The sequence below is a fragment of the Penicillium manginii genome (assembly GCF_028828005.1).
Source record: "Penicillium manginii strain IBT 31320 chromosome Unknown utg000011l:1.0-1395921.0:1.0-1396616.0, whole genome shotgun sequence".
Lineage (NCBI taxonomy): Eukaryota > Fungi > Ascomycota > Eurotiomycetes > Eurotiales > Aspergillaceae > Penicillium > Penicillium manginii.
The window spans coordinates 127,472-139,562 of record NW_026643112.1 but is presented as its reverse complement, the minus strand read 5'-3'; the positions used below and the strand labels follow the sequence as shown (position 1 = coordinate 139,562).

At 48.8% G+C, this 12,091-nt stretch overlaps 5 protein-coding genes across 5 annotated transcripts; 4 read left to right on the top strand and 1 right to left on the bottom strand.

Annotated features, from left to right (window-relative positions):
- Positions 1-456: 456 nt before the first annotated feature.
- On the top strand, positions 457-944 carry N7533_013315 (uncharacterized protein; the record flags this gene model as incomplete). Its single annotated transcript, XM_057109965.1, has 2 exons — positions 457-465; positions 543-944. 2 exons carry the CDS (start codon positions 457-459, stop codon positions 942-944), a joined length of 411 nt encoding a protein of 136 aa, XP_056952667.1.
- Positions 945-1,685: 741 nt separating this feature from the next.
- On the top strand, positions 1,686-3,396 carry N7533_013314 (damage-control phosphatase ARMT1 family protein; the record flags this gene model as incomplete). Its single annotated transcript, XM_057109964.1, has 6 exons — positions 1,686-1,707; positions 1,760-1,830; positions 1,889-2,019; positions 2,083-2,195; positions 2,257-3,116; positions 3,166-3,396. 6 exons carry the CDS (start codon positions 1,686-1,688, stop codon positions 3,394-3,396), a joined length of 1,428 nt encoding a protein of 475 aa, XP_056952666.1.
- Positions 3,397-4,445: 1,049 nt separating this feature from the next.
- Positions 4,446-6,481, top strand: N7533_013313 (Major facilitator superfamily domain general substrate transporter; the record flags this gene model as incomplete). Its single annotated transcript, XM_057109963.1, has 7 exons — positions 4,446-4,881; positions 4,953-5,030; positions 5,092-5,733; positions 5,799-6,107; positions 6,176-6,270; positions 6,324-6,401; positions 6,467-6,481. Coding segments are annotated over 7 exons (1,653 nt in total), but the record flags the coding sequence as incomplete, so codon positions are not given.
- A 484-nt stretch (positions 6,482-6,965) lies between these two features.
- Positions 6,966-9,021, bottom strand: N7533_013312 (aminotransferase-like domain-containing protein; the record flags this gene model as incomplete). The annotated part of the gene is made up of 8 exons (XM_057109962.1): positions 6,966-7,223; positions 7,279-8,103; positions 8,158-8,234; positions 8,293-8,460; positions 8,526-8,568; positions 8,635-8,666; positions 8,730-8,766; positions 8,881-9,021. The coding sequence occupies 8 exons, from the start codon at positions 9,019-9,021 to the stop codon at positions 6,966-6,968; spliced, it is 1,581 nt and encodes a 526-aa protein (XP_056952664.1).
- A 2,071-nt stretch (positions 9,022-11,092) lies between these two features.
- On the top strand, positions 11,093-12,010 carry N7533_013311 (endo alpha-1,4 polygalactosaminidase; the record flags this gene model as incomplete). Its single annotated transcript, XM_057109961.1, has 1 exon — positions 11,093-12,010. The coding sequence occupies one exon, from the start codon at positions 11,093-11,095 to the stop codon at positions 12,008-12,010; it is 918 nt and encodes a 305-aa protein (XP_056952663.1).
- Between the last annotated feature and the right edge of the window lie 81 nt (positions 12,011-12,091).

Sequence of the window (12,091 nt, the reverse complement as noted above, 5' to 3'; positions counted from 1 at the left end):
ATAACTCTGGTTGCTAAGATCATATATCGCTACCTTTTTGGAATGGCAACGACCGCACTACGTAGAGGGTTAGCAGTTCGTCTTCAGAGATAACAATATAAGGGTATTTGGATTACCGAGATACCTTGTAAGGTAGGTGGATGCGGATCATTCATAATCTAGACAGTGTATCATACTGTGTTTGTGTCGAGTAACAGGTAGAAGGAGTCGCGAGGCACTCAGGCATTAAGGCACTCAGGTATTAAGGCATTCAGGCAACAAGCATTGACATTGTCACATGTTCATCGGATGAAAGATCTGCCGGACCCCAACGCCAAGACTTGCCTCTTTCCTATCTCGTCATCCGCAACTCCGCAACTCCACAATTACCTGCTACCCTAACATATTCCCAAGGGTTGCTGCTGTTGTTGCTGTTCACTTCTACTCTGCTCTGTTCATGATAATGATATCTTGACAATGTTCGAGGTTTGTCTCTTCCCCATCTATCGTCTTTCCATTTCCATCCCCTTTCCCGTCACCGGTCATTCTAACACCCACCCCAGCGACGTGCCGCAGACCGATACCACCTGCGCATGCACCGTGCCCGATCGGCCGTCCTGACTTCAGATGAGATTGTCGAAGTGCGTGCTGCCCAGCGTACCTTCGAAGGAGCTTACGTCCGGACAGCTCTCTCCCAATTCTCTTTCGCTCTTGTTGTGCTCAAGATCTTCACTGCCGAGTTCTACAGTATTGGTGCCCTGTTTGCAATCTACGGTACCGGCGTTCTCATCATCGGACTCTTCCGTCGCTCCCAGGGAAATCGCCAGTTCTTTGCTGAACTTGGGGAAGATGGGATTCACCGTCATAAGTTCCGCACCAGCGGCAATGCAGTTCTCATTTTGACGGCGTTGAGCATCGCCGCCTACGTGTGTTTGATCGGCTTGACACTTAACTTGAGCAACTAATCCCATTTACCGTGGCCAGAAGGAATATCTCACCACACCAAGTTTTATCGTCTGCCCTGGTTATCGAGAATTGGATAGCCGAAGTGCAGCAAGTTGCAGGAAGACCACTCCGAAGCAAACCACCGCTCTATCAGCCCGCCCACATACACTGGACGTAGCTGCAAGGCAGCATACGATTTCTGCGATACGTACTGTCCGCGTATGAAATTAAACAAGCTATCTCCATTGGATAGCTCCGCCAGCCTTTGCTGTTGACCTTTTGGGTTGCCATCGCCATCGTCATACTACCATGGTGTTTCCCAGGAGCGCCTTAGCTGGCGTCCTTCGGAGCGCTGCATTTGATCGGTTGGCTTTGGTTCGTCTCGGCCTGTCAATTCAATCCTAGCTGTCGAAGATCACTTGTCGTGCCTGAGACGGCCTGTTGTACTCCGGTCACCGCAAACGTCCATATACGTTTCGATAGTGTAGACTCGAGTGAACAAATCTCTGCCGCCGTGCTTTTTATCTAGCATCTTTTGTGATTTACCCTAGTGAAAGATTCATGCTCCATCTTGATCTATACTTCCATCATCTATCCTCTATCCTCAATTATCATTTATCATTGCTGTTGTCCCCGTTTCCGCGCAAATACACAGCGGGGCATTTCCAGACCGCCCTCGCTGCCCCGCGAAGCTCCCCGCAATTCAATTCGAAGTTGACCAGCTGGGCAGCTTTGTCTTCTACACGCATCCAATCGGCAAGATGGAATTCGATCCCAAGACGCGTGAGCCATTAATCTTCATCTGTCCCAGATATGACCAGCTGACCCGTATTAGCCCAGTTCCTCACGTCAGACCCGTCGAGCTTCGCCTCGGTCTCTGCCAGCGACCGATGGCCAGTCATTCTCGTGCGTACCCTGAACCCTACACAAGAATACGCGACCCAATTACTAACGAAGTTACCAGACAGGTGCAATCGATGATCTTCATCGGACTGTTGGAACAGTTACTGATGACGAAAAGGCCAAGGATGGCAAAAGCATCATCGAGCAATTGGCCAAGATGAAATATGAGTTGCAACATAATCGGCCGTTGACGTAAGTATTCTGCAGTCTTCGCCCCTCCCTGTTGGGCTTTTCGCTTATCATATATGTGATTAGACCCCTGGAAGACGATGGCGAGGCCGATATTGCGAGCTACAACAAGGAACTGGCCGAGCGAGGCAACCCCAAATGGCATGACGTGGCGTGGCTCTATGCTGAATGCTACCTTTGTACGACGAGGCCCTCTGACAACTGGATAAACACGTACCGAGGCTGATATCTCATTTGCAGACCGCCGTATGGAAACATTCTTTGCCCTCTCCAAGCACTGGAAGGGATACGATGTCTTCGCTCGCCAGAAGATGTCCACCTTCAAATCTTCACGCCCAGCTGTCTTGGAACTGGCTACTCGGTACCGTGAGCTTGCACAGGACGCGGAGTCTGGTGTCTCATCGGAGGGTAAATCTCCCGAGGAGGTGGAGCAAGCCGAGCGGCTGCTCTTCTCCGAGATGTGCGAGATTTGCCTGTGGGGAAATGCCACCGATCTTTCGCTCCTCACCTCCCTCACTTACGAAGATATCCAGAAGCTGCAGGGATCGGAGGCACGGAAGGCTTCGCAGAAAAACATCATCGTCAATGACCTCGACGCGGCATTCGAAACCATGCAGAAAGCCCGTCGCGAGAAGAAGGATGGCGAGCGACGAGTGGATATCGTACTCGATAACTCTGGGTTTGAGCTATTCGTTGACTTGATTCTGGCCGGGTACTTGCTGTCCGCTGGGTTGGCAACTACGATTGTCCTACACCCGAAGCGTCTCCCTTGGTTTGTGTCGGACGTTACACCCAAGGACTTTTCCGATCTGCTGAACTCGATGGCGGACCCGCAGGCGTTCTACACTGCCGCCGATGATTCCGGCAAAACCTACCCACCCCTTGCAGAGAAGGAGGTTGCTGATGTCCAGTTCCTTTTTGAACAATGGAGCCAATTCCACCAAGATGGTAAACTGATTATCCGCCCACACTCATTCTGGACCACCCAGGGTTGCTACTGGCGGATGCCTCACGTGGCCCCCGAGCTTTTCGAAGACCTAAAAGAAAGCGAGCTCGTACTTTTCAAGGGCGATTTGAACTACCGCAAACTCACGAACGATGTAAGCGCGACCGTTCTTTCTTCCTTTCTCGATACTGACCTTTATCTAGGCTCAATGGGACCCCACGACCCCATTCACAACTGCCATTGGACCAATGGGTCCACAGTCAGGAATTTGTGTACTGGCATTCCGGACCTGCAAAGCCGATGTTGTGGTCGGTCTACCTGCTGGCGAGGACGAGAAGCTTCGTCAACAGCCCAATGGTGGTGGTGCCGATGCCCGCAAATGGGCCTGGAGCGGAAAATGGGCCGTAGTGTCGTTCTCTGACGGCAAGCAATAGAGTGTTCGCGATGTAACGGCTTCCTATCGGCATGTGTGGGAAGCTCAAGACTGTGTTAGTGTGCATTCGAGAAAAGAATAGATCTCGGTAATAGAATGCGCTCATATATTCAATCAATCCAGCCATTCTCATCACCTGTCCCTTGCCAAGCCCAAGGATAATCATATAATCTTTAGGGCTCCCAGTTGAACTAATTGATTCACGAAGTATATGGTCCACGGGTACTTGGTAGGTATCTACTAATTACTACCTAGGTAGTAGTGAGTCAGCATTTCTCCAACCTCCAGATTATTTGACATCCAACCGGGGAGGTGAAGGTAAACTCCGGTGAACTCACCGAGATGCACAGAGTAGTAGTACACAACTAGTAGTACTATGTACTAACTAGTTATGTAGTTATACTTAGGTATCGACGAAAGCCACGAGTCTCTGAGTCCATGAGAATTTTATATGGTTATAGATATTAGATAACAGTACATAGCGTCGATCATAATCCACCTTGTGGGCTCTCTTTCATGGTTTTGCTTGTTCTCGACTTCTCCGAATTGGAGATTGGAGAGAATGGGGGGAGATGGGGGTCCGATCCCCACATTCTCCGTTTTCGAAACCGGCCGAGATGCCGAGTTTGCCATTGTGGATTATTAATGATTGTACAGAGTATTGTGAATTCTCGCCCATATGTCCGAGCATACTACGCCAACCTGTTCATTCGTACGAGCGGGGTTCGTACATGTGCTTGTCAACTTGAATGGCTCCCAATGTGCAGCCATAACTTGAACCATTTCGCGCAAATGGTTAAGCCAATTCTCATATCCCTGAGAGATCCCCAATTGTGACCCATAAATCCTGACCCATTTCCCGGTGGAGATGCTTTCTCCAATTCTGGATTTTCTTCCAACGAGAGAGATAGTACATAAACCAGAGAGTCCTAGTCTTGCGCCCTTCGCGCTGCCCGATACGGTGTACACTTTCATATTCAACTTGAAATAACCCTTACATCCCAGCAGTCAAATTGTGCATGATACCGACATTTTCTCGCCCCCAAAGTCGGTTTGGTCACCATGGAGAAACGCAGCATCAGTCCTTCCATCGCCGACTCCCAGGAGATCGAATCGTTGTATCTGGAACTAGACACGCCGTTACCCACACCATGCATCTCTTTGCCACCAGGACCAGGCCAATCTGCCGCGCCCGAACCACCAAATCTGGAAAAATACACATCGCCGTTCTTATGGCCGCGATGGCGCAAGTCGCTTATGACGTATATTTCTTGCGCTGTGACGGCTCTGGCTGGATATTCGGCTGGTGAGGTTAGCCCAGCATCAGATGAACTATGCAAAGAATGGGGTATCAGTCCTGTTGTCTACAACCTCAGCATCACTCTATTTTGTGTTGGCTTCGCCCTGGCTCCTATGATTCTCGCCCCCTTTTCAGAAATTAATGGTCGACGCCCTATCTTCATTGCCAGTGGAGTCTTGTTTGTTGGTATGTTGCTTCGATCTTCTCCCCTTTCCCCCAATTTATGATCTTTCATGCTAATCACTAGTCTCTCACAGCCTGCTTGCTGGCATGCGGAGGAACTCACATCTTTGCCGGCTTGCTGATCGCTCGTTTCTTCCAGGGCGTGGGTGGCTGTACGTATTGCTATTCCCTCCTGATTCTGAGAGTGAGACCCAGTGCTAAACCATCCCCTAGCGACATTCTCCACTATGGTGGGTGGTGTCATCAGTGATATCTACCACGCAGAGGACCGAAACACTCCGATGGCCCTCTTTTCAGGCTCTGCACTATTCGGCACCGGCCTTGCGCCCCTACTAGCGGGCGCTGTGGTTACGCATACCTCCTGGCGTTGGATTTACTACTCACACGCCATGGTTTCGGCAGTCTTTGTTGTTATCATATTCTTCTTCTTCAAAGAGACCCGCGGCAGTGTTCTGCTGAGCCGAAAGGCGAAAGCTCTCAATACCTATTATGAACAGTTGGAGAAGGCCGGCCACCACGGCGTTTTCATTTCCAGTGACGACTCAACGGAGAAGTCAGTGAAGCGCATTCGATGGAAAGTCAAGAGCGACGAGCAGCGTGATTCTCTGGCTACCATGATTCAGATCTCCGTCTATCGGCCGCTTCGTGAGTTCTTTCATTTCCCCAAATCCTGCTCCACCGAGCTGATGCTGATACCTCTTCAAGACATGCTTGTCACAGAGCCTGTCGTTTTCTTTTTCTCTGTCTGGGTCTCTTTCAGCTGGGCCACATTGTATCTTCAATTCAGCTCCGTTCCTTTGGTGTTCCGCACGAACCATGGATTTAACGTTGAGCAGACAGGAGCTGTCTTCACCGGTAAGTAATAACAACCTCCAAGTTGGCTTTTAGAGACAGGATCTGGCACTAATATCTATGCCCAGCTATGTGTGTCGGTGTTGTTCTGATCACAATCATAAGTATATCGCAAGAAAAGATCGCGGCACGATTCGGAAAGCTCTCTTCCTCTGCCGAAGGCCGCCTTTATTTCGTCTGCGTGGAATCAATCTTGTTGCCCATTGGCCTGTTCTGGTTCGGGTGGTCATCGTTTCCATCTGTCCATTGGATTGTACCCTCGATGGCTGTGGGCTGTGCGACTATGGGTATCTTTTCTATCTATTTAGCTACCTTCAACTACCTAGCAGATGTTTATCACCGATACGCGAGCTCTGCAATTGCAGCGCAGTCATGCTGTAAGTCTTGTTTTATGGTTCCTTCTCAAGGACTTTCTGGATTTGCTAACGTGTTTGTTACCCGGCAGGCCGGAATTTGCTTGGTGGTGTTTTCCCATTGGTGACAACTGCTATGTTTACCAATCTGGGATTTCCCGAGGCCTCAAGTCTTCTCGGTGCAATTGTAGGTCTTCACTTGCTGCAATTTTCCACTTCGGTCGCTAATTTTCTCAACAGGGTGCTGTACTTACGCTTGTCCCTTGGGTCCTGGCATTTTACGGGCCGAAAATCCGGGCAAGGAGCAAAATGGCCAGTGTAAGTTGAGTCCTGCTTTCACGCGGCTTTCTATGTGGATTGACTGAGAACTAACTTGACGCCAGGAACTTGCTCATTAAAAATTACCGATGCATCCTGTCGATATGTTAATAAGATTCCAAGGTTGTCAATAAAATACATAGAACTCAATAGAATAATATCATACTACTACTAGGTACCACGTGTCGGGAGTTTGTGAAAAATTCCAAGATTCAAGTTCAGGTTCAATGTGTGATGGAATAGACTCGGAGTACCAGTAGTACTAGTACCGGTAACTAACTATCCGCCTACGTACTACACAGGTGGGTACTGGTACTATTAATGTGGGATTGCAAGATACCAGTGTTCATATTATTTCTGGTACTACTGTTCTATCGCAGGATCCGAAAGCATGAATTATGCGTCTAGTGAAAAGATGTAAATGAAAACCTGTTTCCGAAATTAAGTATATCCGGGGATATCTTGCATCTAACAACAGTCAGTGAGACTCCAAAGCATTGGATTCGGGTAATTCCAATTCAAGCCAGCCATCTGATAGAACTGAATCATAACAGGATGACATGTCTACAGCTTGAACTGGTCCCGCAGGCAGTCCGCAAATCGCGAGATCGCCTCGTCAATCTTTTCCGAAGACGCGGCAGCGTATGTGGCACGGAAGAACATCTTCTCCTCAATAACAGCCCTGTCGGCCTTGAACCAACTGCCTCGGGACAGCAGAACCTGGTGGTCCACCGCAGAAAGGAAGATTTCCTCTTCAATGGCATCGCGTGTCTTTCCGGCAGCGATACCGGGGTGCTTGTGCCAATCAATTTCGATCCAGTGCTGAGAGAAGCGTCAGCTATGTTTAAGGGGGGTTTCTATTGTAGTCAATACTTACAAACATTCCTGCGGCGGGGGGTGCCCAGTGCGCGATCTCCCGTGGCAGGTATTTCTCGCAAGAATGAAGGAGTGCGTCGCGGCGATGAGTGTACTCCATGCGCAAATTGATAAGCCAATCCAGATAACCAGAGTGGCCCCAGTGTTCGTCCAGCAATTTGTAGAGCACCATCTGCGAAATTCCGCTGGGGTTTTGCGAGGAAGTCTCGAAATTACGAATGAAACGCTCGACGACTTGGTCGGAAGCCACAATCCATCCAACACGTGTACCAGGAGCCACGACCTTGGAGAATGACTCCAGGCGGACAACACGGCCATCAACATCCAAACTGAGGAAAGATGGGACCAAGGATTTGATGAACTCATCGTGGCTGGCGGGTGGAGGCGGAGATGGGGCGTCTTGACCAACGTATGGCTGCATCTGCAAGAAGTAGTAAGGCTCATCTTCGACAATGATGATGTCGTGCTTCTGCGCAACCTTGTACACGGCTTGGCGGCGCTCGGCTGATTGGGTGGCTCCGGTCGGGTTCTGACCAGTCGGGATTGTATAGAGCACAAATGGCTTGCGGGCGCCACGGGCTTTCTCATCCCAGTTCGAGAGCAGATCATCCATAGCATTGGGGATCAGTCCTTGCTCGTCAATGGGAACGGCCAGCGCTTTAAGTCCCAGAGGAAAGGCGGTTTCAGCAGCACTAGCGAAGGTGTATTCTTCCATAAGGACGAAGTCACCACGCTCGGTCAGTAGGCGCAGGCATGTATCCCAAGCATATGTGCTTCCCGCGGTCAAAGTGCATTGCCAGTCGGCATAAGGTGGGTTGTGAATAATCTGTGCGGATTAGTCACTGAATATAAATGCATCAATGTATCACATTAGATATACCTCGGTATGTTCAGTGACGAATCGGAGGAGTTGGGCAGCTCCCGTTGCTTGACCATAGTTCAGTGCAATCTCCAGATCTACATTCAATTCATCAGTACCTGCTGTAGAGGATTGAACATATATATGGAGACACACCGTAGAGGCTGGACCCATCTCTGATATCATGCTTTCCTGCTCGCAACACAGATCCTGATTTGCTAGTTGCCTCCGAGGAGAACCCCGGTGGGGGGGGACTTTGATGTCGAGGTGCTCGAAAGGGAAGTATTCGGGGGGGGGGAAGACCACCTCCGAGGGAAATCATGCCTGATGAGAATAAGAATCAATACCACGTCCGATTAAAAGAGGAACGATCTTCTTCCTGCGCATACCGGGGTTTTTCAGGAAACGTGCGGCGGTCTTCAATGTAGAAGCCTGGTAGATACAACATCAGGAGATGATTCTTTCCAGTTGTAGTATGTCACGAGAAGAAGCACGAACCTTGCGAGACTTGGCTTCGATGGAGAACCGGTCTGACATTCGGGTCAGCATTGTGCACTTCCTATAGAACGTCCTGGACGCAATTGATCACTCACGTTCAAAACACTTGGCCTTGGGCTTGGTGTAACAAGCCTGTTGTTGTTCAAAAGCGCAATTGGTCAGCCCAAATCTCTATATAATCTGCTTCGTTCCGAATCTTGTCCCCATCGTGCGAACTGTCTTTGGAACTGTCCAGGTTGGTCGTACCGGGCTTTTGAACATGTCACTGCTGCAAGCTGCCGCAACTCCGGTGGGCATCTGGGCCATTTTCTCGCGCCATGCGGGTACTCCATTGACGGTCAAGGGGTTTGGCACTGGCAGCGATGAGGTGTCGGTGTCTCCCCTCATATCAATATCCAAAGGCGCGGGGGGGACTCATTGCGAACGCGGCGGCGGGGGGCGGAAGGAAGTGTGCGAAGGGTGAGAAGGAGTCGAAATTGAATATTCAATGTTATTGAATTGAGCGACGGCGAAGGTGAATCGGAGCAATCAATGGGAGGAGGGGGAGGGGTGTATGCGCCGTGGCGGAAACAAAGGAAGATAGAAGTAGGAAGAGAAGATCAAAAAGGTGGTTGAAGTTGACCACCTCAAATGGTCTCCACTCGGCAGGTCATTTCCGACATGACTCATCCAAGAAAGGCATGAACCACTTCTAAAGCAACAAATGCTCCAATGAAGGGTTACAATGTAGAAAGCTTGAAGATGTATCACGTCAACTCATTGGATGGTGAATTTCTGTTATCTAATTTGCTACTCGTAGGGTGTGGATGTAGGGCGTGATTGATGCTGGTAGGGCGCAAGGAGGGGGCTTACTCTGCAATACTTCAATATTACTGTTTTTTACCCCAATTCTGGAAAATCTCAGTCTCTGATTGGTTTAATACCATACCGTAATGTCAATAGTAAACCGAGGCCCCGTGATACCCCGCATAGATAAGGCTATCGCCGGCATCGGCCTCCGATAAGCTTATGTGCCACATGGCTTACCTTACTCAAGTTGGGATACCTTAAACATGAAGAGAATATCCTAGGATATTCCTTTGACACGGTTCCTTCTCCTCGCTTCTTTACCCAGTGTCAATGGTCTCATCGCGATTCACAAGCCAATCTTCCAATCTTCCTCTAAGCTATAGACAAAACTCGAGTGTGCCCAGTTGCCCAACGTTTAAGTTGCAAGTTTTTATTCTTGGACCTCGATGGCAAGGAGTATGCTACTTGACTGGTAACTACAGAGCCTTGATTTAATTACTAGATTGGTGTTGTCTAGCCTCACTGTTTGCATCATGTTAAATTTCCCGAGATCTCTCCCACCTCAGACTTGCAACGCTAGTATCTAAGTAGGTATAGATTCTTGCCCCCAGGGCTGAATGGTGATTTCTGTTGGCGCCAGTGGCTATGCGCCACAATAATATTCCCGGTATTAAGGGTACAGGTCCGATCCTGACACGCGGACCAAGCCAATGCAATGTCATAACTCAAGACTGAGCTTTCTGAAAACCACCCACCCAGCTGAACCACATTTTGAAACTTGACGGCTTAAACGACCCCAAAATTCTATACATATTGCCAGGTTTTCAATGAAGCGTTTAATAGATGGGGTTTAATCGGTTCCAAAATGAAATTGTGACTGGCGAAACAAATGTGCCATTGGCCCCATAAGCCCCGCAGGGGCGAAATGGGCTCGGCCATATCTTCCCAAGAAGCGACAACCTGACGTGATGACAATGCATATACCTACATGCATATTCCTGCTTCCTTTGAACGTTCTGTCGGAAAAATAAGCGATCATTTCAATTGGACGGAAAATCCCCGACTAGTAGTAGGGCTAAGTCGCGGCAAATAAGATGGATCGATCTTGCTCCTAAGCGCTCTTGGCGGCCGTTTCATGTCCGATCCTAGGACCCTGATTCATCGCCACACGTTAATTTCAATTTCCCCTTTGTCTCGGCAGAAACCAAACACGCCATATCTTACCCTTCGATGCAAGCCTCTTCCTGTGTCAAACTTGCTGTCAAATAAGATACGTACATTGGGCCTCAGCCATGAAACATTCAAGGACTCAGGATCAGTCGGTGTGCGCAGGACCTTTTGAAATTTTCTCAATGGGCCGTCAGGTACAGCCATTTATATAAATATCGGAGCCAGGTCTATTAACTTCAAGAACTATTATCATCTATCACGATCAATTCCAGATCACAGTCACTCCTTTTCAAGTTCCTGCTATCACTAGTTCTACTACTAGTCTATCACTCCTTCAAGTTCAAAAGGGATTCCGATCCTACTACTCACACCGACTCGGGGAATATAAACGTCCTGAGATCCATTGAAACCATTCCTACATACCTAGGCATCTCAAGACGCACCTTGCAATACCAATTCCGCTCGCGAAAAAAAGAGGATGTTATACCATAGGGCGATCATGTCGAGTGGTCGGCTCCTCGTTAAGCAGACCTTCGTGGTATTTACCATATGTCTGGTCTGGCTCTCTGTCCCCGCCAACGGCCATATTCATCAAAGGACCCCGGGAGGAGTCCATCTGCGTACATTAAAGCGAGGAGGGATCAATACCAACCAGTCTGATGGATCGAGTATATGGCAGCCTAGACCCGGTGTCAAATGGCAAATCCAGTTAGAGAACGCTGTCGAAGACACTTCTATCAATGCCGAGGTTTATGACATTGATCTATTTGACAATTCAGCGGAAACCATATCTGCGATTCATAAACATGGCACTAAGGTGATTTGCTATTTCTCGGCAGGCACATATGAAGAATGGCGCTCCGATGCGGACCAATTTTCTTCTTCCGACTTTGGTAGTAGCCTTGATGATTGGCCAGGGGAACGATGGCTTGATATCAATTCAAGCAACGTACGTCGCATTCTATCGGCCCGTCTTGACATGGCGCAGAAGAAAGGTTGCGACGGCGTTGATCCGGATAATATCGATGGGTATGACAACGAAAATGGTCTGGGTCTAACAACGAATGACTCAATCAATTTATTGAAGTATCTTGCAAATCAGGCGCATTCACGGGGCATGTCAATCGGTCTGAAGAACGGAGGTGACATTATTAGCGATGTCATCGACAACATGCAATGGTCAGTCAACGAGCAATGTGCTCAATACAACGAGTGCGATACATATGCTGCGTTCACATCTGTGAATAAACCAGTTTTTCACATTGAGTATTCTGGTGAGGATGTTGGTAGCCAAAGGAAACTGAAAATTCGCGTTACGGAGGAGAAGAAGTCGGACGCTTGTCATGCGGAGGGTGCCGAAAAGTTCTCCACAGTCATTAAAAACATGAACCTCAGTGCTTGGGTGGAATATTGCTAGTACGGGGTACGGAGTACATATGCTAGATTTATCTGATGCTGTATTTAGTTCATTTTCTTTTTTGAGGTTAAAGCAATTCAT